At 41.3% G+C, this 27,468-nt stretch overlaps 1 protein-coding gene across 1 annotated transcript in view; it reads right to left on the reverse strand.

Annotated features, from left to right (window-relative positions):
* LOC139731853 (IgGFc-binding protein-like) overlaps positions 1-27,468 on the reverse strand; it is a 50,537-nt gene that overhangs the window by 18,827 nt on the left and 4,242 nt on the right. The window contains exons 9-40 of the mRNA XM_071642728.1: positions 27,025-27,227; positions 26,681-26,855; positions 25,826-26,148; positions 25,284-25,439; positions 24,910-25,057; positions 24,399-24,587; positions 23,715-23,917; positions 23,371-23,545; positions 15,142-15,458; positions 13,543-13,695; positions 13,098-13,248; positions 12,725-12,901; positions 12,166-12,368; positions 10,304-10,478; positions 9,573-9,889; positions 8,964-9,116; positions 8,507-8,657; positions 8,134-8,310; positions 7,594-7,796; positions 7,010-7,184; positions 6,279-6,595; positions 5,641-5,793; positions 5,183-5,333; positions 4,810-4,986; positions 4,255-4,457; positions 3,674-3,848; positions 2,936-3,252; positions 2,341-2,493; positions 1,884-2,034; positions 1,511-1,687; positions 956-1,158; positions 375-549 (exon numbers count right to left, since the gene is read on the reverse strand). Coding sequence (XP_071498829.1) covers positions 375-549; positions 956-1,158; positions 1,511-1,687; positions 1,884-2,034; positions 2,341-2,493; positions 2,936-3,252; positions 3,674-3,848; positions 4,255-4,457; positions 4,810-4,986; positions 5,183-5,333; positions 5,641-5,793; positions 6,279-6,595; positions 7,010-7,184; positions 7,594-7,796; positions 8,134-8,310; positions 8,507-8,657; positions 8,964-9,116; positions 9,573-9,889; positions 10,304-10,478; positions 12,166-12,368; positions 12,725-12,901; positions 13,098-13,248; positions 13,543-13,695; positions 15,142-15,458; positions 23,371-23,545; positions 23,715-23,917; positions 24,399-24,587; positions 24,910-25,057; positions 25,284-25,439; positions 25,826-26,148; positions 26,681-26,855; positions 27,025-27,227 — 6,276 coding nt within the window. The remainder of the gene's footprint in view (positions 1-374; positions 550-955; positions 1,159-1,510; positions 1,688-1,883; positions 2,035-2,340; positions 2,494-2,935; positions 3,253-3,673; positions 3,849-4,254; positions 4,458-4,809; positions 4,987-5,182; positions 5,334-5,640; positions 5,794-6,278; positions 6,596-7,009; positions 7,185-7,593; positions 7,797-8,133; positions 8,311-8,506; positions 8,658-8,963; positions 9,117-9,572; positions 9,890-10,303; positions 10,479-12,165; positions 12,369-12,724; positions 12,902-13,097; positions 13,249-13,542; positions 13,696-15,141; positions 15,459-23,370; positions 23,546-23,714; positions 23,918-24,398; positions 24,588-24,909; positions 25,058-25,283; positions 25,440-25,825; positions 26,149-26,680; positions 26,856-27,024; positions 27,228-27,468) is intronic.

Below are 27,468 nucleotides of genomic sequence, written 5' to 3' on the forward strand. Positions count from 1 at the left end.
TACACGCAACAGTGACCCATACAATACTCCAAATAGCTTCCTTTTTCTTCATTTTGTGCTCTGGCAGCTCACCGCTGAAATATTCAGCTGCCCTACATCAAAGGTATCAATATCCAGCATTCAACTCTAGTCCGCCATTTCAAACTATTCCTGGTTAAGTATTCCCAACATACAAGCAATTCTACTCTCACAATGCTGGCTCTAACTTTACACAAGACATTATATCTTTTTCCCCTCATATTTCACCAAGTTACACTCATTTCAGATGCGAGGTTTTCAATGCAGATGTAGTATTTGAGCAACACATGATGCGACTTCAAGACAGCAACAACGTACAATATACAATGTAGGTGCCATACATTTTTGTCACTTACCTCTGACACAAGAGCCTTCCACTGAAGTAAAGCCTTCTTGACAGTAACAGGATGGCTGGCCATTCCTCACCTCACACTCTGCATTCCTTCCACAGGTATAGGCTTGGCACTCGGCACGTCCATTCACACACTGGCACTGTTCAGAACAGTCGGGCCGAGTCCAGCTCTCACCAGGCTACATGATGATATTTGCAAGGTCAATCTACGTCAAACTTTGATCACAGAGTCATACAGTCTACCCCAGTAATATGGTAGTCTCCGCCTCACAGCAACAATACAAATTGAAACCAGTCCTTGGATCAGATTTAAAACACAATTCAAAAATTGAACACTTTATAACATAGGATAATACCAAAATCATGGTCTTTTAATTCAAGAGCTTCTCATCACTTTCTTTACTATTTAAGCACTTATGGCGTATCTTTGAGGCCACTTACTTACGACACACAATGTTTTTCATAACTGATAATATTGCTACAACAGAATGCATAATGGTACGCACAAACACAAATCTTCTTCACAATGTCTGAAATAAGACAATGAGATACATGTGCATTCTCTTACAAAACTCAAATACGCACCTGTATGTACACATTGTTGTCCAGAGTGCATCCGCAGTCTGATCGGTACACGCATCTGTCTCCGTCCAAGACTTGATCGTCTGGACAGCGGCATGTCTCTTGGCAGGTCACATTACAGCTGACTGAACTGGAGGCTGATGAACAGGTTTCGGGACACCCGCTAGCACAGGCATCATACACTGTGTTCTCTGGACACTCGAATGCTGGAGGTAGAAAAGACAAACTCCATCAAATTATTGGAGTGTCTCTGGTATGCCTCAGTGAGTATCATAAATTTTTCCTCAAACATAAAAATGCACAGTACAGCTATATACGAATCTGTACTACAGGTTCTTTTGCAACAAAAGAGATCCAATACTCTATATTCTCTCAGTTCTACAGGAATCAAATCTCTGATAGATTGAGCACAAAGAGAATCAAGCGATGAGCAACACTGGCTCATATTCTACAACAGTCCTCAAAAGGCGTCTACTGCTACAAAATCATCTAGGCATTTCTTTCGGACAGAGCTCTCATATGACATTCCTCGCAACCGTAGCAGAATACGGGACTTACGACAAACAGGAGTCTCTGCCCTCCAGTCTCCAGGCTGCCCTCCGCTTTGCCTACAGGCCTCAGCATACTCAGCCAGACTGTCACACAAGTATTCTTCTCCCAAGGCACAAACATCATACTTGCAGGAATCGTAGAATGGATCAGGGTCCCGGAAGTCATGGCATGGAGCAAATGGTCCTGGAGAACAATCAAACAATCACACAACAACTCCTACTAATTCATGCTTCTTACAAAAGAAATACACACAAAAACAGCCACATTTTCCACAATAGAAAATGTTCCTTGTCTTCAAATTGTCCTACAATGTTGTTACTTTCCTCAACATACAGCAATGGAGACCATTTAGCGCTCAAAGACCAAACACAATACATACCATCTCTGTCCCGAATGATGGCACATAGTTCCTCCGCCTCCCTAGTGGCATCTGAGTCGCCTTCACATGGGTCTGGTGGTTCCGGTATGACGTCAGGACACTCGTCAACCCTCACCACCCAGCTATTTCCAAAGTCCGTTACAGAATTGGCCTTTTCACACATTGCAAAGGGTACAAAGAAGAAATAAGTTACCAATGAGGAATCAGGAATGACAAGGCATATTGTCCTCTCACAGTATATTATCTACACTTTGTACGTAATCACTGTAGCATTGGAAAAGAAGTACTGTCAAGTATCGGCCTTCCTAACTCTTAGATAAGCTTTGTCCTGATACCAACTACATACCATCTCAAATCAGAAATAATGTTTAATGCTCACCTTGTACAAGATGAGCACTTTTACAAATCTGTCTCTACTTTGTCCTAATTAAAAGACTCATCTAAATTCTATACTCACAAGATCTCCATTTGGTAATGTCCAGTCGTTGCTTCTGTCTCCATCAAAAGTTCCGCATAGACCACAGCTCTGATTCCAGTAAGAATAGCTCAAAAAGATGTCTGCACTTCGTCTCCCGTCATAGGATATCCACATGTAGTTGGTCAGCAATTTCTATAAATTTCAGGCAAGGGATGTGTACACCATGGTTTACAACTTTCATATTGACCTCTGATAACAGATATGACGTAAGAAACAGTGAAGATACATTCAGATACATCTGTACTTCCAGATAGCTCACATACCAACAATCAGGAACAATTCACCTCACAGCAAGGTTATGACTACTAGTTATAATACGAGCACTAAAGGTCGTTAAAAACAATGTCATTGATTTCAACTGAGTCGGCCAGTACGCCACGTTATAAAAGTAGGAAAGAACTAACTCCAACAGATTTACAGAGTCAAGACAGCGCAAAGGATCTCTGCATTTACCAGAAAAAAAAAAAATCACTCAAAGCAGGAAATCCAATTTCTCCTGATTTCTATATTGCAAAACCAATTGCCGGTTTCTTATTCAAACTAAGATTACGTTCTTGCAACCACAATGTCTTACCAATGACTTGAAGGTTCTGAAGATGATGATTCCATCCCCAATGTATGGCAGGTTCTTACTGTAGTCAATGCCATTCACTCTCACTTTGAAGTCATAGATCAAAGAGTAGGTGTTGTTAGAGTCTTCCAACACCAGCTCACGAATGTAGGAAACCTCATCTGTGGGCAATCGTTTCTCGTTATCAGCCCACAGGTGGAAGCTGTTGGATCCCAAGCAATCCTTGACCAGGGTGTAGTCGCAGTCTCCTTGGAAGTTGTATTTCCTCTGATCAAAAGTGATGTAGTGAGGATCACCCCAAACTTGACAGAAGCCAGGAGCTGCAATTACAATCATTAAAAAAAAATTAAAATCAAAGTATTCCTTTACACGCAACAGTGACCCATACAATACTCCAAATAGCTTCCTTTTTCTTCATTTTGTGCTCTGGCAGCTCACCACTGAAATATTCAGTTGCCCTACATCAAAGGTATCAATATCCAGCATTCAACTCTAGTCCGCCATTTCAAACTATTCCTGGTTAAGTATTCCCAACATACAAGCAATTCTACTCTCACAATGCTGGCTCTAACTTTACACAAGACATTATATCTTTTTCCCCTCATATTTCACCAAGATTACACTCATTTCAGATGCGAGGTTTTCAATGCAGATGTAGTATTTGAGCAACACATGATGCGACTTCAAGACAGCAACAACGTACAATATACAACGTAGGTGCCATACATTTTTGTCACTTACCTCTGACACAAGAGCCTTCCACTGAAGTAAAGCCTTCTTGACAGTAACAGGATGGCTGGCCATTCCTCACCTCACACTCTGCATTCCTTCCACAGGTATAGGCTTGGCACTCGGCACGTCCATTCACACACTGGCACTGTTCAGAACAGTCGGGCCGAGTCCAGCTCTCACCAGGCTACATGATGATATTTGCAAGGTCAATCTACGTCAAACTTTGATCACAGAGTCATACAGTCTACCCCAGTAATATGGTAGTCTGCGCCTCACAGCAACAATACAAATTGAAACCAGTCCTTGGATCAGATTTAAAACACAATTCAAAAATTGAACACTTTATAACATAGGATAATACCAAAATCATGGTATTTTAATTCAAGAGCTTCTCATCACTTTCTTTACTATTTAAGCACTTATGGCGTATCTTTGAGGCCACTTACTTACGACACACAATGTTTTTCATAACTGATAATATTGCTACAACAGAATGCATAATGGTATGCACAAACACAAATCTTCTTCACAATGTCTGAAATAAGACAATGAGATACATGTGCATTCTCTTACAAAACTCAAATACGCACCTGTATGTACACATTGTTGTCCAGAGTGCATCCGCAGTCTGATCGGTACACGCATCTGTCTCCGTCCAAGACTTGATCGTCTGGACAGCGGCATGTCTCTTGGCAGGTCACATTACAGCTGACTGAACTGGAGGCTGATGAACAGGTTTCGGGACACCCGCTAGCACAGGCATCATACACTGTGTTCTCTGGACACTCGAATGCTGGTGGTAGAAAAGACAAACCCCATCAAATTATTGGAGTGTCTCTGGTATGCCTCAGTGAGTATCATAAATTTTTCCTCAAACATAAAAATGCACAGTACAGCTATATACGAATCTGTACTACAGGTTCTTTTGCAACAAAAGAGATCCAATACTCTATATTCTCTCAGTTCTACAGGAATCAAATCTCTGATAGATTGAGCACAAAGAGAATCAAGCGATGAGCAACACTGGCTCATATTCTACAACAGTCCTCAAAAGGCATCTACTGCTACAAAATCATCTAGGCATTTCTTTCGGACAGAGCTCTCATATGACATTCCTCGCAACCGTAGCAGAATACGGGACTTACGACAAACAGGAGTCTCTGCCCTCCAGTCTCCAGGCTGCCCTCCGCTTTGCCTACAGGCCTCAGCATACTCAGCCAGACTGTCACACAAGTATTCTTCTCCCAAGGCACAAACATCATACTTGCAGGAATCGTAGAATGGATCAGGGTCCCGGAAGTCATGGCATGGAGCAAATGGTCCTGGAGAACAATCAAACAATCACACAACAACTCCTACTAATTCATGCTTCTTACAAAAGAAATACACACAAAAACAGCCACATTTTCCAGAATAGAAAATGTTCCTTGTCTTCAAATTATCCTACAATCTTGTTACTTTCCTCAAAATACAGCAATGGAGACCATTTAGCGCTCAAAGACCAAACACAATACATACCATCTCTGTCCCGAATGATGGCACATAGTTCCTCCGCCTCCCTAGTGGCATCTGAGTCGCCTTCACATGGATCTGGTGGTTCCGGTATGACGTCAGGACACTCGTCAACCCTCACCACCCAGCTATTTCCAAAGTCTGTTACAGAATTGGCCTTTTCACACATTGCAAAGGGTACAAAGAAGAAATAAGTTACCAATGAGGAATCAGGAATGACAAGGCATATTGTCCTCTCACAGTATATTATCTACACTTTCTACGTAATCACTGTAGCATTGGAAAAGAAGTACTGTCAAGTATCAGCCTTCCTAACTCTTACATAAGCTTTGTCCTGATACCAACTACACTACCATCTCAAATCAGAAATAATGTTTAATGCTCACCTTGTACAAGATGAGCACTTTTACAAATCTGTCTCTACTTTGTCCTAATTAAAAGACTCATCTAAATTCTATACTCACAAGATCTCCATTTGGTAATGTCCAGTCGTTGCTTCTGTCTCCATCAAATGTTCCGCATAGACCACAGCTCTGATTCCAGTAAGAATAGCTCAAAAAGATGTCTGCACTTCGTCTCCCGTCATAGGATATCCACATGTAGTTGGTCAGCAATTTCTATCAATTTCAGGCAAGGGATGTGTACACCATGGTTTACAACTTTCATATTGACCTCTGATAACAGATATGACGTAAGAAACAGTGAAGATACATTCAGATACATCTGTACTTCCAGATAGCTCACATACCAACAATCAGGAACAATTCACCTCACAGCAAGCTTATGACCACTAGTTATAATACGAGCACTAAAGGTCGTTAAAAACAATGTCATTGATTTCAACTGAGTTGGCCAGTACGCCACGTTATAAAAGTAGGAAAGAACTAACTCCAACAGATTTACAGAGTCAAGACAGCGCAAAAGATCTCTGCATTTACCAGAAAAAATGATTCCTATATACCCCCTTCAAACTTCGTTTGGCGGGGGTATAAAAATCACTCAAAGCAGGAAATCCAATTTCTCCTGATTTCTATATTGAAAAACCAATTGCCGGTTTCCTTATTCAAACTAAGATTACGTTCTTGCAACCACAAAGTCTTACCAATGACTTGAAGGTTCTGAAGATGATGATTCCATCCCCAATGTATGGCAGGTTCTTACTGTAGTCAATGCCATTCACTCTCACTTTGAAGTCATAGATCAAAGAGTGGGTGTTGTTAGAGTCTTCCAACACCAGCTCACGAATGTAGGAAACCTCATCCGTGGGCAATCGTTTCTCGTTATCAGCCCACAGGTGGAAGCTGTTGGATCCCAAGCAATCCTTGACCAGGGTGTAGTCGCAGTCTCCTTGGAAGTTGTATTTCCTCTGATCAAAAGTGATGTAGTGAGGGTCACCCCAAACTTGACAGAAGCCAGGAGCTGCAATTACAATCATTAAAAAAAATAAAAATCAAAGTATTCCTTTACACGCAACAGTGACCCATACTCCAAATAGCTTCCTTTTTCTTCATTTTGTGCTCTGGCAGCTCACCACTGAAATATTCAGCTGCCCTACATCAAAGGTATCAATATCCAGCATTCAACTCTAGTCTGCCATTTCAAACTATTCCTGGTTAAGTATTGCCAACATACAAGCAATTCTACTCTCACAATGCTGGCTCTAACTTTACACAAGACATTATATCTTTTTCCCCTCATATTTCACCAAGTTACACTCATTTCAGATGCGAGGTTTTCAATGCAGATGTAGTATTTGAGCAACACATGATGCGACTTCAAGACAGCAACAACGTACAATATACAATGTAGGTGCCATACATTTTTGTCACTTACCTCTGACACAAGAGCCTTCCACTGAAGTAAAGCCTTCTTGACAGTAACAGGATGGCTGGCCATTCCTCACCTCACACTCTGCATTCCTTCCACAGGTATAGGCTTGGCACTCGGCACGTCCATTCACACACTGGCACTGTTCAGAACAGTCGGGCCGAGTCCAGCTCTCACCAGGCTACATAATGATATTTGCAAGGTCAATCTATGTCAAACTTTGATCACAGAGTCATACAGTCTACCCCAGTAATATGGTAGTCTGCGCCTCACAGCAACAATACAAATTGAAACCAGTCCTTGGATCAGATTTAAAACACAATTCAAAAATTGAACACTTCATAACATAGGATAATACCAAAATCATGGTATTTTAATTCATGAGCTTCTCATCACTTTCTTTACTACTTATAAGCACTTATGGCGTATCTTTGAGGCCACTTACTTACGACACACAATGTTTTTCATAACTGATAATATTGCTACAAACAGAATGCATAATGGTACGCACAAACACAAATCTTCTTCACAATGTCTGAAATAAGACAATGAGATACATGTACATTCTCTTACAAAACTCAAATACGCACCTGTATGTACACATTGTTGTCCAGAGTGCATCCGCAGTCTGATCGGTACACGCATCTGTCTCCGTCCAAGACTTGATCGTCTGGACAGCGGCATGTCTCTTGGCAGGTCACATTACAGCTGACTGAACTGGAGGCTGATGAACAGGTTTCGGGACACCCGCTAGCACAGGCATCATACACTGTGTTCTCTGGACACTCGAATGCTGGTAGTAGAAAAGACAAACTCCATCAAATTATTGGAGTGCCTCTGGTAAAATTTTTCCTCAAACATAAAAATGCACAGTACAGCTCTATACGAATCTGTACTACAGGTTCTTTTGCAACAAAAGAGATCCAATACTCTATATTCTGTCAGTTCTACAGAATCAAATCTCTGATAGATTGAGCACAAAGAGAATCAAGCGATGAGCAACACTGGCTCATATTCTACAACAGTCCTCAAAAGGCGTCTGTCTACTGCTACAAAATCATCTAGGCATTTCTTTTGGACAGAGCTCTCGTATGACATTCCTCGCAACCGTAGCAGAATACGGGACTTACGACAAACAGGAGTCTCTGCCCTCCAGTCTCCAGGCTGCCCTCCGCTTTGCCTACAGGCCTCAGCATACTCAGCCAGACTGTCACACAAGTATTCTTCTCCCAAGGCACAAACATCATACTTGCAGGAATCGTAGAATGGATCAGGGTCCCGGAAGTCATGGCATGGAGCAAATGGTCCTGGAGAACAATCAAACAATCACACAACAACTCCTACTAATTCATGCTTCTTACAAAAGAAATACACACAAAAACAGCCACATTTTCCAGAATAGAAAATGTTCCTTGTCTTCAAATTATCCTACAATCTTGTTACTTTCCTCAAAATACAGCAATGGAGACCATTTAGCGCTCAAAGACCAAACACAATACATACCATCTCTGTCCCGAATGATGGCACATAGTTCCTCCGCCTCCCTAGTGGCATCTGAGTCGCCTTCGCATGGGTCTGGTGGTTCCGGTATGACGTCAGGACACTCGTCAACCCTCACCACCCAGCTATTTCCAAAGTCCGTTACAGAATTGGCCTTTTCACACATTGCAAAGGGTACACAAAAGAAATAAGTTACCAATGAGGAATCAGGAATGACAAGGCATATTGTCCTCTCACAGTATATTATCTACACTTTCTACATAATCACTGTAGCATTGGAAAAGAAGTACTGTCAAGTATCAGCCTTCCTAACTCTTACATAAGCTTTGTCCTGATACCAACTACATACCATCTCAAATCAGAAATAATGTTTAATGCTCACCTTGTACAAGATGAGCACTTTTACAAATCTGTCTCTACTTTGTCCTAATTAAAAGACTCATCTAAATTCTATACTCACAAGATCTCCATTTGGTAATGTCCAGTCGTTGCTTCTGTCTCCATCAAATGTTCCGCATAGACCACAGCTCTGATTCCAGTAAGAATAGCTCAAAAAGATGTCTGCACTTCGTCTCCCGTCATAGGATATCCACATGTAGTTGGTCAGCAATTTCTATCAATTTCAGGCAAGGGATGTGTACACCATGGTTTACAACTTTCATATTGACCTCTGATAACAGATACAGTTTGTATGACGTAAGAAACAGTGAAGATACATTCAGATACATCTGTACTTCCAGATAGCTCACAAACGGTACCAACAATCAGGAACAATTCACCTCACAGCAAGCTTATGACCACTAGTTATAATACGAGCACTAAAGGGTCGTTACAAACAATGCCATTGATTTCAACTGAGTCGGCCAGTACGCCACGTTATAAAAGTAGGAAAGAACTAACTCCAACAGATTTACAGATTCAAGACAGCGCAAAAGATCTCTGCATTTACCAGAAGAAAAAAAATCACTCAAAGCAGGAAATCCAATTTCTCCTGATTTCTATATTGCAAAACCAATTGCCGGTTTCTTATTCAAACTAAGATTACGTTCTTGCAACCACAATGTCTTACCAATGACTTGAAGGTTCTGAAGATGATGATTCCATCCCCAATGTATGGCAGGTTCTTACTGTAGTCAATGCCATTCACTCTCACTTTGAAGTCATAGATCAAAGAGTAGGTGTTGTTAGAGTCTTCCAAAACCAGCTCACGAATGTAGGAAACCTCATCCGTGGGCAATCGTTTCTCGTTATCAGCCCACAGGTGGAAGCTGTTGGATCCCAAGCAATCCTTGACCAGGGTGTAGTCGCAGTCTCCTTGGAAGTTGTATTTCCTCTGATCAAAAGTGATGTAGTGAGGATCACCCCAAACTTGACAGAAGCCAGGAGCTGCAATTACAATCATTAAAAAAAATTAAAATCAAAGTATTCCTTTACACGCAACAGTGACCCATACTCCAAATAGCTTCCTTTTTCTTCATTTTGTGCTCTGGCAGCTCACCACTGAAATATTCAGTTGCCCTACATCAAAGGTATCAATATCCAGCATTCAACTCTAGTCCGCCATTTCAAACTATTCCTGGTTAAGTATTGCCAACATACAAGCAATTCTACTCTCACAATGCTGGCTCTAACTTTACACAAGACATTATATCTTTTTCCCCTCATATTTCACTAAGTTACACTCATTTCAGATGCGAGGTTTTCAATGCAGATGTAGTATTTGAGCAACACATGATGCGACTTCAAGACAGCAACAACGTACAATATACAACGTAGGTGCCATACATTTTTGTCACTTACCTCTGACACAAGAGCCTTCCACTGAAGTAAAGCCTTCTTGACAGTAACAGGATGGCTGGCCATTCCTCACCTCACACTCTGCATTCCTTCCACAGGTATAGGCTTGGCACTCGGCACGTCCATTCACACACTGGCACTGTTCAGAACAGTCGGGCCGAGTCCAGCTCTCACCAGGCTTCACGAGAAGTAAAGTAGAATATGAAAGCAATTAATGGTTAGCTCATTGACAAAAAAATAAAAATAAAAGTCATCAAATGAGACATGTAAAGACCCTGCAATGGGGAAATAACATTACTAATTACTCTATGTAATACTAAATATTTATCACATTCACAAAGTGTTGCAACCACCCATGTCAAGGCAAATTTTGTCAATGAAAAACATTCGTATTGTCAATGATTCAGTGATGTATTTTCACTGCTCAACTTTAAGTACCTCCCGTATTCATCGCTTTGTACTCTTTCCAAGAAATCACATTTCCTTTGCTCTCATTTCTTTGATATCATAATATCACTGAATGTACCTTTTCTTCTGCAACAACAAATACGTACTTACAAAAATGTCATTAAGGATTTATATCACATACATTTAGTTAAACCTAAATACATTTCTTCATTAACAAGAGACCCGCGGGTCACGCGCTCACCCGAGTATCGCAATTTCACCTTCCATGCATTCTTGCACACTTTTACCTGAGAACATTGGACATTTTAGGTCTGCATATGGATCCCCCCCCCCCCCTCAACTCGGGGGGGGGGGGGGGCAGCCCTGGATCTGCAATTAACAAACTTGGAACTAAAGTCATCAATGTACAAACTCATGATATTAACTTTGCTTTATCATTTCTGGTTCTAGAGCAGAAGATTTTAAATATTCCTTAATGTGGGGGAGGGGTGGGCCCCCTAGGGGCCCCCCAAGAGGGACATGGTGCCCATTTGAAGGAATTGAGATTCTATCCCCCTAGGGATGCTACCTGCTAAGTTTGGTCAAAATTCATCATGAGGTTTTCAAGAAGAAGATGAACATGTACAATTCAGGCTCCATTACAACTGTAGGACTTCTTCCCATCCCTCTCCTGGATCCCCAAGGGGGGGGGGGGGGGGGGGGGGGGTGGGCACCCCTGATTCCGCCATGAACAAACTTGAAACTATGTGTGTCATCAATGTACTAACTCATAGTATCATCCAAGCCCTATCACTTCTGGTTCTAGAGAAGATTTTTAAAGGTTCCTTAATTTTAGGGGGTTTGGGCCCCCTGGGGACCCCCCAGGTACATGTAGGCCATGGTGCCCATTTGAACAAATTGAGATCCTGTCCCCCTAGGGATGCTAACTACCAAGTTTGGTGAAAATCAGACATGGCGATCTCAAAGTGAAGATGAAAATGTACAATTTAGGCCCCATTAGAACCCCTCCCCACCCCCCCTCCCCTGGGTCCCAAGGGGGGCACCCCTGATTCCCCCATGAACAAACTTGAAACTACAGTCTTCAATGTACTTACTCATAGTATCATTTAAGCCCTATCACTTCTGGTTCTAGAGAAGAAGATTTTTAAAGATTCCTTAATTTTAGGGTGTTTGGGCCCCCCTGGGGCCCCCCAGGTGGGCCATGGTGCCCATTTGAACAAATTGAGATCCTATCCCCCTAGGGATGCTACCTGCCAAGTTTGGTGAAAATCGGTCATGGGGTTCTCAAGAAGAAGATGAAAATGTAAAAAGTTTACGCACGACGGACGACGCACGACGCACGACGGACGACGGACGACGCACGACGGACGACGCACGACGGACGCCGGACGAAGAGCGATCGCAATAGCTCACTTGAGCCCTTGGCTCGGGTGAGCTAAAAAGGTAAAGTCACTCACCGGCAAGTAAACATTGTTGTCTAAAGTGCAGCCACATTCTGAGGGGTCAATACAGTCATCTCCATCTCTTACAAATCCATCAGCACATCGACATGTCTCTTGGCAGGTCACATTACAGCTGACTGAACTGGAGGCTGATGAACAGGTTTCGGGACACCCGCTAGCACAGGAATCATACACTGTGTTCTCTGGACACTCGAATGCTGGTGGTAGAAAAGACAAACTCCATCAAATTATTGGAGTGTCTCTGGTATGGCTTAGCTAGTATTGCAAATTTTTCCTCAAACATAAAAATGCACAGTACAGCTCTATACGAATCGATACTACAGGTTCTTTTCCAACAAAAGAGACCCAATACTCTATATTCTGTCTGTTCTACAGGAATGAAATCTCTGATACATTAAGTACAAATGGAATCCAGCAATGAGCAACACTGGCTCATATTGTACAATAGTCCTCAAAAGGTGTCTACTGCTACAAAATCATCTACGTAGGCATTTCTTTTGGACAGAGCTCTCGTATGACATTCCTCGCAACCGTAGCAGAATACGGGACTTACGACAAACAGGAGTCTCTGCCCTCCAGTCTCCAGGCTGCCCTCCGCTTTGCCTACAGGCCTCAGCATACTCAGCCAGACTGTCACACAAGTATTCTTCTCCCAAGGCACAAACATCATACTTGCAGGAATCGTAGAATGGATCAGGGTCCCGGAAGTCATGGCATGGAGCAAATGGTCCTGGAGAACAATCAAACAATCACACATCAACTCCTACTAATTCATGCTTCTTACAAAAGAAATACACACAAAAACAGCCACATTTTCCAGAATAGAAAATGTTCCTTGTCTTCAAGTTATCTTACAATGATGTTACTTTCTTCAAAATACAGCAATGGAGACTGTCTAGCTCTCAAAGACCAAGTGCAATACATACCATCTCTGTCCACAATGATAGCACATAGCTCCTCGGACTCCCGAGTGGCATCTGAGTCGCCTTCACATGGATCTGTCGGTTCCGGTATGATGTCGGGACACTGGTCAACCCTCACCACCCAGCTATTTCCAAATTCTGTTACAGAATTGGCCTTTTCACATATTGCAAAGGGTACAAAGAAGAAATAAGTTACCAATGAGGAATTCGGCATGATGAGGCATACAAGTGTATTGTCATCTCACAGTATATCTAATCACTGTAGCATCAGAAAAGAAGTACTGTCGAGTCTCAGCCTAACTCTTGGATAAGCTTTGTTCTGATAGCAACTACACACTAACACAACTAAGAAATAATGGTAACACACAATTGTACGAAGTGAGTACTTTAACAAATTATTCTCTACTTTGTCCTACTTCAACACCTCATCTAAATTCACAATACTCACAAGATCTCCATTTGGTAATGTCCAGTCGTTGCTTCTGTCTCCATCAAATGTTCCACATAGACCACAGCTCTGACTCCAGTAAGAATAGCTCAAAAAGATGTCTGCACTTCGTCTCCCGTCATAGGATATCCACATGTAGTTGGTCAGCAATATCTACGCAATATAGCAAAGGAGCATGTACACCATGGTTCACAAAAGTCAAATCAAGCTTGGAAATAACAATGCCATAATTCAGAATGGCATCGAAAAGTCATACACGCAGCGTAAGAAACAATTCAAACAGTTACGACAGAGGTTTCAACTAAGGTTTTAAAATTGCAATTTTACAATTCTACGTTGAGATGATCAATAGACTAATGAGACAAACCTTCAAGGAACAAAATAATAGACTACTATATACAGCTGTTAATGTACTGAAGACTAATTGTCTTAACCCTAAAAGGGCTGGGGGGGGGGGCGGAATCCGCCCCCCTCAACGTTTTGCGCTATAATTCTGTAACGCGAGAAGGCCTCGTCGCGAGGCTTCTTGACTTTGTTTGTTCAAGTCTCGCGCAACTTTTGAGACCAAATTTGCGACATCTGCGCATACTTTTGCGAAGCCATGCCCATTTTTGTAACGGAATGTCACCCCAAAAAGGACAAAATTTTGTGATTTTGTGTACATTTCCTATGGAAAACAGTGCTCTGTTATGAAAGTCATAAAAACCTGCTTATTTTTACAATTAATCACTTTCATTGATTAGTTTTGAGCTAATTATGGTAGAAAAGTGGTCAGCGACAATTCCAATGAAAAAACAAAGAAAAAACAAAAGTTGAAAAACCAGGAAAAACATAAGAAATTCTGAACACAATAAAATACACAAGAACTGAAATGAATTTTGGAAGTTTTTGTGATGTACAATTGTTGAATATGCTAAAAGAGATTTACAGATCAAACATTAGACTCTCAATGCTTTTAATTAGGCTAAAATATGATCTTGAGCTTAATTTGCATAATCAATTAATTAAAATTAGAAATTGATTGTTTCAAAAAATCTTATGACACAATCTTGTACAGTAGATTATGACGTGGGTCTCACGCATGCAAAATTTCTTGCGATCGCACCACCGATGGCCGAGATCTTGGGGGGGGGGGGGCCTTTAGGGTTAACCAATTGCAGAGAGGAGAAATGAAAAAGGATGAAAAAGTATGATCTGAATTTACCAGAAAAAATTGATGCAAATGCAACACATTGGTCTGAATTCACGAAGGTGGTACAATCATAGTTTTGTGTAAGGCGCCAAGTGTCACAAGGCCTATGTTGTTACAAAATCAGTCATTTCGTTGACGAAATGCGCCGAAGTGTTAACATTTCTATCGAAATGAAATGGTCATTTCGTTGACAAAATCACTGATTTCGAAATGAAATCTATGTGACACTTGGCGCCCCATACAAAACTACGGCCTTTTTCCATGGTTTAAACCTTGCACACAGATTGCACCACCTACATGAATTCGGGTCATAGATTCTTATGACTACCACAAATATCAACAAAGAAACTTCAGAGATTTCTCATTCAATCTATAAAGATTCCTTTCTTTTAACCAAAATGTCTTACCAAAGATTTGAAGGTTCTGAAGATGATGACTCCATCATCAAAGTAAGGCAGGTTCTTACTGTAGTCAATGCCATTCACTCTCACTTTGAAGTCATAGATCAAAGAGTAGGTGTTGTTAGAGTCTTCCAACACCAGCTCACGAATGTAGGAAACCTCATCCGTGGGCAATCGTTTCTCGTTATCAGCCCACAGGTGGAAGCTGTTGGATCCCAAGCAATCCTTGACCAGGGTGTAGTCGCAGTCTCCTTGGAAGTTGTATTTCCTCTGATCAAAAGTGATGTAGTGAGGATCACCCCAAACTTGACAGAAGCCAGGAGCTGCAAAAACAACCATAAAAGGAAATATCATCTAAGCTTTAAAGGAGATCCATAGAGGCTGATAGTTTTCCTTCACTATGTCTCACCACTATTATTTCCCACTGCCAAATAAACAAGCAACCAAATGGGTCTAGCACTCAGCCTAGTATCACAAGTTCATATTCCATGCATTCCTGTAAACCATTACCAAAAATGAGTACCAAACCTCGACTTTGGACATTTCATCATAACTGAAAGTTTGTGTTTTTGTTTGACAGGGGATTTGTTTAAAAAAAAAAATCAGCAAATGTATGGACTCTTCTGTTGTGGGGAGAACCTGTGAGTCAACAGGGGAATGATGGTGACCATTCAAACAACTACATAATTTATATTCCATAGGATAGAACCTGAGAAATGGTACAAGACAGAGATACATACTTCAAGCTGTGACTTTCATCTCTTATCAGTTTGGTGTCCTCAAGAACAATATACTTGAAGTTAAACCAAGTTGGGGACTTTTGGAGGCTTTTGATGGCATCTACATATGTGTGGCGCTCCGACAAAATGAGTCATAAGTCGCACAGGGAGTTTTCCCGTAATGAGCCGAAAATGAAGGGGAAGCACTGCTCGGGTCGAAATTTTTTTTATGACGGATTTTGATTCCTTGATGTTTTATCTGTTTGTACAGAAAATTTCAGCGTGTAAAAATGAGTACAAGTGTCCCAAATCACAGTTTTTCTGAGACAATTTTTTTCGGTTACATTTTTTTCGAACGCTCGCCTTTGCGTTGCGTTTCGCACCTATTGTTCTTGCCCGATCAAGACTCCGCCTCCGTTGCCAGGGTGTATGCTAATGAGGCATTGCTCTTGACCCCATTAAAGACAAAACAAAGCATGGTGCGCGCGTCGGCGTCGGCGGCCAAGCGGCGAGGGCTTTAGAATTACGCAATAATAGTGAGCTGACCAAGGCTATCAATTGCATGACCAGCGAGTTTCGTTTGATACATGCACTTCATTTCATGAAGTGGTGATTGATGTGACGCACAAATCGCGCTGAAAATTTAATTTCAACGAACGATCACGCAAAATCTATGATACTTTATCTATGAGCTAATACAATTATCACATATCGAACTTGAAACCTCTTTATGCGTGTGTGTACTCTTACAACGGTTATTAATTGGCCTCATTAATGAATTCATTCAAATAATCATAACTTTCGTTCCCTGGTATGTGACTTGCTGTTTTAAGTTCATCTCTGGAGATATAGTAAGGCCTATTATAAGTTGTCAATTATTCTCGTTTTTATAAAGTCGACAATGCGTGTGATAATTCACCAAATGTATGTAATGCGTACTATTATTTCCCTGGTTAATAAAACTTATTGCCCTATTTCTTATAACGGTTTGGGCCGTGACGGCATGGAGAGAAATCGGAAGACAAACATTATTAATGCCCAAATAGCTCGTGTTCCCTTTGGAGGATATTCTCACCCTTGTCATCTGTGTACTTATTAGAAGTAGGACCTATTTGAGAAAGGGACAGAAAGCTGTGTCGCTACTCAAAAGTGTGCTTCTTCATTTTGCTTTGTTTTTTAATCAGAATGTTTTTAATGATAGCTGTTTGTCGTGTATTGCGTGTAGCTGACATGTGAGAGGTCAAGTCTGCAAAGAATTTGGCTAACAGCTTTGCGAAATAGCAGCGCTAATTGCCCATTAAATTTCGTATTCTGAGGAATTTCGAATGAAAGAACTCGGACAACACTGTTCACGCTTTGTATCCGAGTAAACCCCGCATCAACGAAGCCTTAAACAGTGAAAGGTAAACGTCCTGCTATCAAGGGGGGGGGGGGGATAATCACGCAACCAGTATTCTTTCTTCGCCATTGATAGCAGCATCAGTGACGGAATGGAGCAACAGTGTTGGAGGATCTGCATTATGTCTGCTAATTTGTAAAAGCATTTTTCAGTCCCCTTTTGTGTTCAGAACCACAGTCAGGGACGCTAACTTCCCTATCTCCTATCGTTACTATCTTAAAACGTGAATTTTATGAAAGGTTAAAAGTGATCGTGGAATCAGTTCTTCTGCGTGACACATGCAGGCTTTTATAATAGGATACCAAGCTTACCTGTATAGAAAGGGCGGGGATACACACTTATCGCAATCATCCGGATTTGAGAGTGATACACTCTACTATATACTTTTCTTCATCTTTCCCCCGACAAAGACCATGGTAGTTCAAAACAAACAAACAAACAAACAAACAAACAAACAAACAAACAAACAAACAAACAAGCAGTTGCATTATATCAGAACGTACAGAATTTTTGTTTCATGTATGTATAGGTCATCTCTTGATGTATAGTAGGCATTTGTTGTCGTTTTTACAGCGTTTCCTAATAAATGCCTATAGCGAAAACCCAACACAACTTTTATCAAGGAGGGAAGGGAACTTAAATTTAAATATAACATAGTTTACAGAAATCAGACATGTAAATAAGGCAACCATATACATCCGCACGGCCGAGTGTAATCTCTTACTTTGATTATCAAACATGATCGCCTGCATTTACGTGCTTTTTTCTAATTTTTTGAACTTTGCCTCATTTTCTCTTTTTTTTTAACAATTGCTCGAAACATTTAAAAATCGTAACACAGTCTGCTGTCCCACAACATAACATTCCATTCGATTTGCCATTTATTGTTGGTCGGGAGACGCCAAATGGTGGAATCTCGAGCGATGATACACGGCATTTTGTTTGTTGGTTTTCGTCTCATCGCTCAAAAGAATTTTGACTACGATTACAGAGGTATCATCTACAAGACATAACTGATGGTTTACAGAAGAGATCATCAATTCAGTAAAAATTAGTCAAGTCATGAATTCATTTTACCCATCATGTCTAATCGACCTATACGACATTGTTTGGGTAACCGCGCCATTTTATTCTCATAGTTCAAACTAATTCTTGACATAATCAAAACAAATAATTCTTTATAAAAGTTCTCAAAATACTCAAAAGATGGCCTAAGTCAAAACTTTCTACAAAGATTGCATACGGCAATCTTTACTAGCCTAAACAAGTTTTCTAGAGCTATCAGTTCCCCCTATGACGATGACTTCGATTGCGTTTTGAACTTGTATCGAATTACTTTCAAAACAGCTATTGCCTTTATAGTTCGATTAATAAACCAGTCTTGTGAATTCATAACCAACATTCGTAATCGTAACCATACAGTAACATAATACTGCATGTCAATAAAAGTTGAAAAATGTAAATGCTATAATAGTAGCGCAAAATAAATGAGTAACGATTATCTTCATACATTCTAATTCCTAAGTGATGTCGCTACGAAAATGACACATGGTTTGACGACTGCTTCAAGCAAATAAAAAAAAAAGGGAATGGGATATACTTCTAATGATAGTACCACGCCGTACAATGCATTTCACTGTACAATGTATTTGGTAACATTTGGTTACGTTTCTGTGCGCTTTACGTACGGAAAATAAAAGGCAGATTGATGCTATTAACATGCTAACACACAACGCATGCAAAATGTTTTTTTTTTTTTTTGAAATACACCGTGTACTAATGTTTTAGTATACGGTCTGAAACTTTTAATTTGCGAGTCCTGTATAAAGTTATAAGCAGGATTATTACATTATCAAGCAAAAATTAAAGTATTTAGGGATTCGGATTAGCGCAGAAGACTAACAGTGCTATATGTGGCGATCGTTCGCAACAGAGACAATCCTCTTCAATAGATATACAATGTAATTCTGTTTTCATAAATTGAAAGAGAAACAAAAAGAAGTCAACTTTTTAACTTTATTTAGCTTTCTCACCAATTGAACTTGATTTGGTCTGCCACGCATGATCGCTGTGTGTTCTATTAATTCTATTAAAATATTATTTAATCGGCGTGCTTGTTTTTTATGAAGAATGTCACTGGTAAGTTTAATTCATTGAAGTTCATAATGTTTGTACATATGGCGTATTCGTTGTTTTGTATTTTTATTTCTATAATATATCATGTGTCCATTATCTGATTCTGACCACGAAAATACGGCGACTGTTTAAATGCGGAGCATGTACTGGAAAACTGTAATGTCTCCTGCCAGTATAGACAAACTAATTTCTAGTCTATCCCCGCTTGAAATGGAAATGAAATAAAAAAAAAAACCCGAAGTTCGACTCTCAGTAGATTTCAACCGTTTTGTATAGTGCATGATTCATGTAATGGGCACAATTCTTTAGCACATAAGCAATCACACAACTTTCGGGAATAGATGTGTGTCTTAATGATTGTATCTCATGGAAGAAAACTCGTCTCCTTGCCTGAATTTTAGCTTTTTCCTGTTCAAGCTTGCGTGAAAGAAATAGTTGAACATCAATCGCAATCATTGAGAGAGGCACACCCTTAAAAATAAGCACAGGAGTACTGAGACACACTACGAAATAAAAACGGGCCTTTTATCACTATTGACAACGCATGACATTGAACTTTTTTTTTTTCCGGGGGGGGTAATACAATTAATTATTCTGAAGGTTCGTTAATCACACAATGAAATATGGTTCACTATTAGCTTAGGTTCGTTAAGAAGAAAATTAAATGCGGTTCCTTTCCGGTCATTGCCGGTGGTTCCTTTACCTGAAGTGATCAAGCAATCATTTTTTCTAATAAGGTTTGTGAATACAAAACGAAATGAAGAAGGCCTAAGTATTAATTCCGAATATTTGTCAGTATTATTATCTATACTCCACTTCTCAAATGCAGAAAGATTGTAACTGCAAATGTGATGTTAAAAAAACCATTCAGCTTAAGCTACAAGTTAATGTTTTCTTATATGCTATGGTATTACAAAAGTGACTGAGAATAAGAAGTATAATATTTATGATACAATCATTGTAAACCCAACGTGAAGCTGTCAAGCCTACATCAACCTTTGCTTCCGATACGTATAATATGTGCAGCATTGGCAAGCGTGATAAGTGATAATTACTGTGCACGCAACGCCTACAAAGGAAATGTGCCTAATATGGCGGGAATTCAGAATGTTACGGCTGTATACAGCTGCGGCAGAACAGACGCGAAAGCAGTCTTTGATGCTCTGCAACATTACGACCATGTGCGTAATTTGAAGGTTTTTAGTACACGCAAAGAACACAATTTCAAAAGACGACTATCCTTAATTAACTTCATTGACTTTTTCTACCGATGCTGTCTTTTGAACCCCCGCCTCCAATAGGTTCTCAGGTTCTATTTAGGTATAAGTACTTGCATACTAAATGCATCCTCTTTAGTTTCCATTGACAACAACATCGGAGGAGAATGGAAGCGATGAACGCCCTCGCTACAAGACGCTTCTCGTAAGACGCATTGCGTGCCCGCCTACAATAGGTTCTCAGGTTCTATTTAGGTATTGGTACTTGCTAAACGTATCCTCTTTAGTTTCCATTGACAACAACATGGGAGGAGAATGGAAGCGATCAACGCCCTCGCTAAAAGACGCTTCTCGTTAGACGCATTGCGTGCCTTTTTTTTCTTTTTACTGTTTCCTATTGTTTGTGAGTTAAAAAATTGCGGCAAACCACAACGCAGCTAGCCGACACACAACGCGTACCGACTCATTCATGCGGAGGCAGCGGCACGGACACAAACGCGCCGAAGTTTACATTCAGGCTGCCGTATTGGTCAGAATCGTTAATGACAGACCTGTCCTGCGATTGGTTAATTATCTTACATGCCCACGCTATCGCCTTATACGGTAGTGCGTGCGATGGAGCGTAAACGCCGTCGCTAAGCAGGACTGCTGTATTGTTTCGTCCCGTGAAAGAAACAGGTTGTGAGTTTGAACATAGCCTGAACTTTGAGAGCGATTTTCTCCGTTATTTAGAAAATGGACTGACATCATAAACGTAGTTTATATTCGTTTTTATGATCTATAGGGATATCGAAATGAGTTGTATTACATATCAGTGTAAAGCTTAGAGTCTGTAGAATTCACATATAGGCATAACTACGATTTTATTTTTTGCGACTTTTGACTCATTCCGACGGAGCGCATCACATATTATACGGCCTCCAGTTGGATATTGTCCCCATTGGTACAAATAAACATTCTGTCACTCTACTGATATTTATGTCCCAAGTTTAGGAAAACTGCAACCAGGTATTTTTAAGGAAGAGCTGAATTGATGAAAACTTACCCACAATTTTGTCAACTCTACTCCACCTCCCCCCCCCCCCTGTTTCCCCAGTTGGCACGAATCTAATGATTGTCCAATTATACTTAACCTATTTGAATATATGTAATCCAGTCTGTAATGACATGAAAACAGACATGCTGGGTTCTACTGGTAGCTGATATTCACCTCTGACCTACGCAACAAATTCTCAGTATTGCCAATGTACAAAACACCATTGCACAGCACTGTCACTGATGCAAAGACGAAAGACTTAGTGTCATTGTCACTTCTGGTTGCCTTCGTTTGTTCATATAGAATGCAATGAAATCGATGCACACATTGCACTACAACTCTGTTCCTCAGGTGGAAATTGACGTAAAAAGAGTTTACAGTTTTTCAATTCGACTGATCTGCGGCCACTCGGGTCATTGGTTCTTGCTGGAAACCTGCCATGTGCTGGTCACATGTTGGTAATAAAAATATCTTCAACAAGGAAAAGTAGAAATTACGCGATGCGTAATATATGTCCCCACCGGAAGTAGCATTTTGTAGCAAAATGTACAATACAGGTCAAAAATCAAGGTCAAAGGTCAGAGAAGTCAAAGGTCAAAATTCTGTGTACAAGTTTTGAAGCCCTCACCTAGTGCCATCACATAAAGCAAACGGAATCGAAATCGGGTTAGAAATGGCGAAGGAGTAGCATTTTGTAGCCATGCAATGTACAATATAGTTCAAAATTCAAGGTCAAAGGTCAAAGAAGTCAAAGGTCAAAATTCTGTGTACAAGTTTTAAAACCCTCACCTACTGCCATCACATAAAGCAAACGGAATCGAAATCGGGTTAGAAATGGCGAAGGAGTAGCATTTTGTAGCAAAATGTACAATACAGGTCAAAAATCAAGGTCAAAGGTCAAAAAAGTCAAAGGTCAAAACTCTGTGAAGAAGTTTTGAAGCCCTCACCTAGTGCCATCACATAAAGCAAACAGAATCGAAATCGGGTTAGAAATGGCGAAGGAGTAGCATTTTGTAGCTAATGTACAATATAGGTCAAAAATCAAGGTCAAAGGTCAAAGAAGTCAAAGGTCAAAATTCTGTGTAAATGTTTTGAAGCCCTCACCTAGTGCCATCACATAAAGCAAACGGAATCGAAATCGGGTTAGAAATGGCGAAGGAGTAGCATTTTGTAGCAAAATGTACAATATAGGTCAAAGGTCAAGGTCAAAGGTCACAACTGAAATTCTGTGTAAAAGTTTCAAAGCTCCCATGTATTGCTCTCATATAAAGCAAACAGAATCAAAATCGGCTCATAAATGACAGAGAAGTAGCAAATTGAACATTTTGATCACACACGGACGCACACACGGACACACGAACGGACGGACACACGGACACACACACGTACGGAGCCCGTTTCATAGTCCCCTGCTCGAACTCGTTCGGCGGGGACAAAAATCAAATTGGATAAAAGGTGTGATCCACCGAGGTGAAGGTTTCTGCAATCTCTGCGGCGCGCGTGTCAAGTCACAGGGCTCATAAATATTCTAATACTTCATTTCAGCTCCTTTCAGAGTTATACATAGCCATACAAGGACACATTTCTAGTTCAAATGGAAAAAAATTCCTTCTCAGTCAAAAGCACTTTTAGTTGAGGGACTGCATGTTGTGTCCATTAAGCACACAGCAAACAAAATACATGTAAATCGCTGCCCCATATTCTCTATCTACTACTCAAATGACTTACCTCTGGTGCACTCTCCATTGCTGTAGGTGAAGCCGTCAAGACAGTAGCAGTCTCTCACACCACCCTTGATCCTACACTCCTGGTTCTCCACGCACCCGTATGCCACACATTCCAAAGTGCCTCCAGAACAGCTGCACATCTCGGAGCAGTCATCATTCACGTACACATCTCCTGCCTGTTTGTGCCAAAAACCAATCATTTAGATTTGCTTTAGACCATGGTCTTCTTTTCAAGCCATTTGCATCTCCATTTGCTTTCAATCCACACGACAATAATCACAGTCTTCAACGTTTTATCAAACTTAAGATCAAACATTACCATCAAAGGAGGAAAGCCACACTCACCGAGATGTAGCTTCCGTCTGGAAGAGTGCAACCACAATCCTCCGGCTGCACGCATGTTCCACCGTCGTCCAGCAGTCCTTCAGGGCACCTGCAGATTTCACGGCAGGGAAGTCCGCAGTTCAGGTCGGCATCTGGATCGGCACAGCTGGGCTGGCAGGCGCTACCGCAAGATTCGTACACTGTTCCACTCGGACACTCAAACCCTGAATAAAGACAGTTTTTAGGCAAGGATATACCTTGAACGTCATTTACATCATACAAGAACATACAACAAATGAAATACCCATTCATCACCACGAAAGGTGTACATTACTTACACCAGATACGATCGGCATCACCCAAAACACAAAGCGCTCACACGAGGCCCATCAAGTCAGTACTGTCGGGGACATCCACAGCTGTACAGATTTACATTTTTCACACAAAATGCACTACCGTCATTCAGCATCTGCACTCTTCTTTCATGACTCCACAATATTTCACTTATTTCTTCCAAACTCACCGGTCGACTTTCGATGTCTTTCAAAGCCTGCTCACGGCACAGATGGTCATGTCAGACACTCTTGACACGCACTTTGTGATATCTGATCACATGGCTTCATATTTTGCACGTCTAGATTCTGATGATCAGCCAAAACAGCTTTCCACTATCCAACAAAAGTGTCATGAAATAAAAATACTTACCGCACTGGAATACAGATGCCCTCCAGTCCCCAACCAAGATTCCATTTGTTTCTCCTCGACACTTCTGAACGTATTCCTGCAGGGCTCCGCATATGACGTCGTTGTCAGGGTCAGTGAAACACAGGTCGAAGACGCAGGCATCATAGTAATCACTCACGTCCACAAAGTCTGCGCAGCCTCCAAGGGGACCTGAAAGCAAGAAACAGCTGCAAATATAAGCTCTTGGATACTACACAAACAACAAACAAAGATAAACACACACAAAAAAGAAAACAGACTGAGAAATCCCACTGGACTTTTCTGATCGAGGCGATCAGAAATCATCAGACAAATCCTCAGATAGGATGTCCCATACTCTAGATGCTTACCACGCTCATTTTCTAACTTGTACTCTTTCAACGCTTCAATAGATTGCTTTAACTTTTTATATATCATATCGACTCCTTAACTCCCACACTATACGAGTACTGTACTGCGCCGCAGTAAAATTCAATCATCTCCATCTGCTCACCGTCTGGATTGATGAAGATGTAGCAGATGTCCTCCACTCGTTGCCGCACGTCGGGGTCATCACAGCCATCAACCGGCGGGAGAACAGTGGTATCGCACTCCTCTTCATTCAGAACCCAGTCATTACCAAAGACATTCTGGAACCGTGTCTGCAAACAGAACCACATTCGTTAACACAATAAATGTAGTCCCTTTTCATCATTTTCTTGGTACTAAGTTTTGGGTACGGATGGACGATCAGGTCACTGATACATCCATAACACTGATTACGTCAAAGTCCAGTCACATGCGGAACATGTCTCTTTCCTACAATCGGATACCCTGATAGACAGGGTATTGAGAAAGGGAGTAAAAAGAGAGCAGAGTTCTACTTACGACACTTCCATCCTGGAGGCGGAAATCGTTGGATCTGTCGTCATCGAAGGTTCCGCACAGACCACAAGTAGCATTCCAGTACTGGTATGGCACCTCTATGGTTGCAGTGTTGGCTCCGTCGAAACGTACAGACAGACCAAAGGATGTTTGGATGGTCTGTAATAACGATCAGATATCAGGTCCTCTTTACCCTTCCCTTCATATCATGCCTCTATGCTCAATTCTAAAACAATTACGTATCAAGCGAAAATCTTACATCTTGGCATCATACCTGCAACAAATTTCACTTGATATTTCATTCTTGTGTCTCCTTCAAATATCTGACAATGAAATTACTTGGACACTAACATAGATGTTAATACTAGTTACTCTTTTTTTTATTGTATAAATACTAGTGTGCACCTAATCGATCCATCCTCGTAACAGGATACACTTCGGACATTTTAAATGCCCATACCTCAAAATCTACACCAATTGATGTGTTGACCCACAATCTGGGAGGCTTTCAAGACTAACGAGTAAAGTAGCTTTCATTCCCTTACCGCGTAAGACTGGTCCGAGCGAATAGTGACGCCGTTGATGAAGCTCAAGGGTGTCGTCCTCCTTGCACCGTTGACTAGAACCACTCTATTCCGCTCGATCGAATAGCTAGTGCCATTCACCTCCAGTACCACCTTGCGCAGGTACGACACTCGGTCCGATGGGTTGTTCTTGACGTTGTCTCCCCACAAGTGGAAATCCACAAGGTCCGTGCGATCGCTGCACGGCCTCACCAGCGTGTACTCACAGTCGCCCTGGAAGTCATGACGACCACCGTCGAACATAGTGTAGTGCGGATCTCCCCACACGGTGCAGATTCCAGGCGCTGTTCAGAAAAGCAGTTGGAAGGTAATTAAAGCACTCTGAATAGTGGCAGCCAGAAGTCCTCACTTCTTCTCGCAACAAAATATACAATTAGCCGCCTACACTACAGATGTATGCCATCTGCCACAAGTAAGCTTAAGGGTTTTTTTCACCTCTCGCATTTATTGCAGACTTCCTTCTATTTTGGTTTCCTCTTTCAAAACAGTACGGTGTTCATCACATACAAATTAACATGCTCTTTTACCATGCATGACTTGACTGGATCTGTACTCTAACAGCATAAAAAGAGAACACAAGTACATTTCTACAAAAGAGAGATCACTGGCACTCACAAATGGAGTCCATACACACCTACCAAACACTATCAAAATCTCTTGCAATATTGTGCTTCTTCTAAATATGAGGTACGTTTCCCGTCTACCTTCAGTTTTTCTTCTCGGACAAGATGAGCGGTCGACCAAAGGCTTGAAATACACCGCTCAGTAAGGCTCATCGCCGCCCCGCGTTCTCTATCTACTACTCAAATGACTTACCTCTGGTGCACTCTCCATTGCTGTAGGTGAAGCCGTCACGACAGTAGCAGTCTCTCACACCACCCTTGATCCTACACTCCTGGTTCTCCACGCACGCGTATGCCACACATTCCAAAGTGCCTCCAGAACAGCTGCACATCTCGGAGCAGTCATCGTTCACGTACACATCTCCTGCCTGTTTGTGCCAAAAACCAATCATTTAGATTTGCTTTAGACCATGGTCTTCGTTTCAAGCCATTTGCATCTCCATTTGCTTTCAATCCACACGACAATAATCACAGTCTTCAACGTTTTATCAAACTTAAGCTCAAACTTTACCATCAAAGGAGGAAAGCCACACTCACCGAGATGTAGCTTCCGTCTGGAAGAGTGCAACCACAATCCTCCGGCTGCACGCATGTTCCACCGTCGTCCAGCAGTCCTTCAGGGCAGCTGCAGATTTCACGGCAGGGAAGTCCGCAGTTCAGGTCGGCATCTGGATCGGCACAGCTGGGCTGGCAGGCGCTACCGCAAGATTCGTACACTGTTCCAGTCGGACACTCAAACCCTGAATAAAGACAGTTTTTAGGCAAGGATATACCTTGAACAGCATTTACAACATACAAGAACATACAACAAATGAAATACCCATTCATCACCACGAAAGGTGTACATTACTTACACCAGATACGATCGGCATCACCCAAAACACAAAGCGCTCACACGAGGCACATCAAGTCAGTACTGTCGTGGACATCCACAGCTGTACAGATTTACATTTTTCACACAAAATGCACTACCGTCATTCA

Source organism: Diadema antillarum, unplaced genomic scaffold (assembly GCF_040938485.1).
Source record: "Diadema antillarum isolate AM-2024a unplaced genomic scaffold, OU_Dant_1.0 seq00000386_RagTag, whole genome shotgun sequence".
In the NCBI taxonomy this organism is placed as follows: domain Eukaryota; kingdom Metazoa; phylum Echinodermata; class Echinoidea; order Diadematoida; family Diadematidae; genus Diadema; species Diadema antillarum.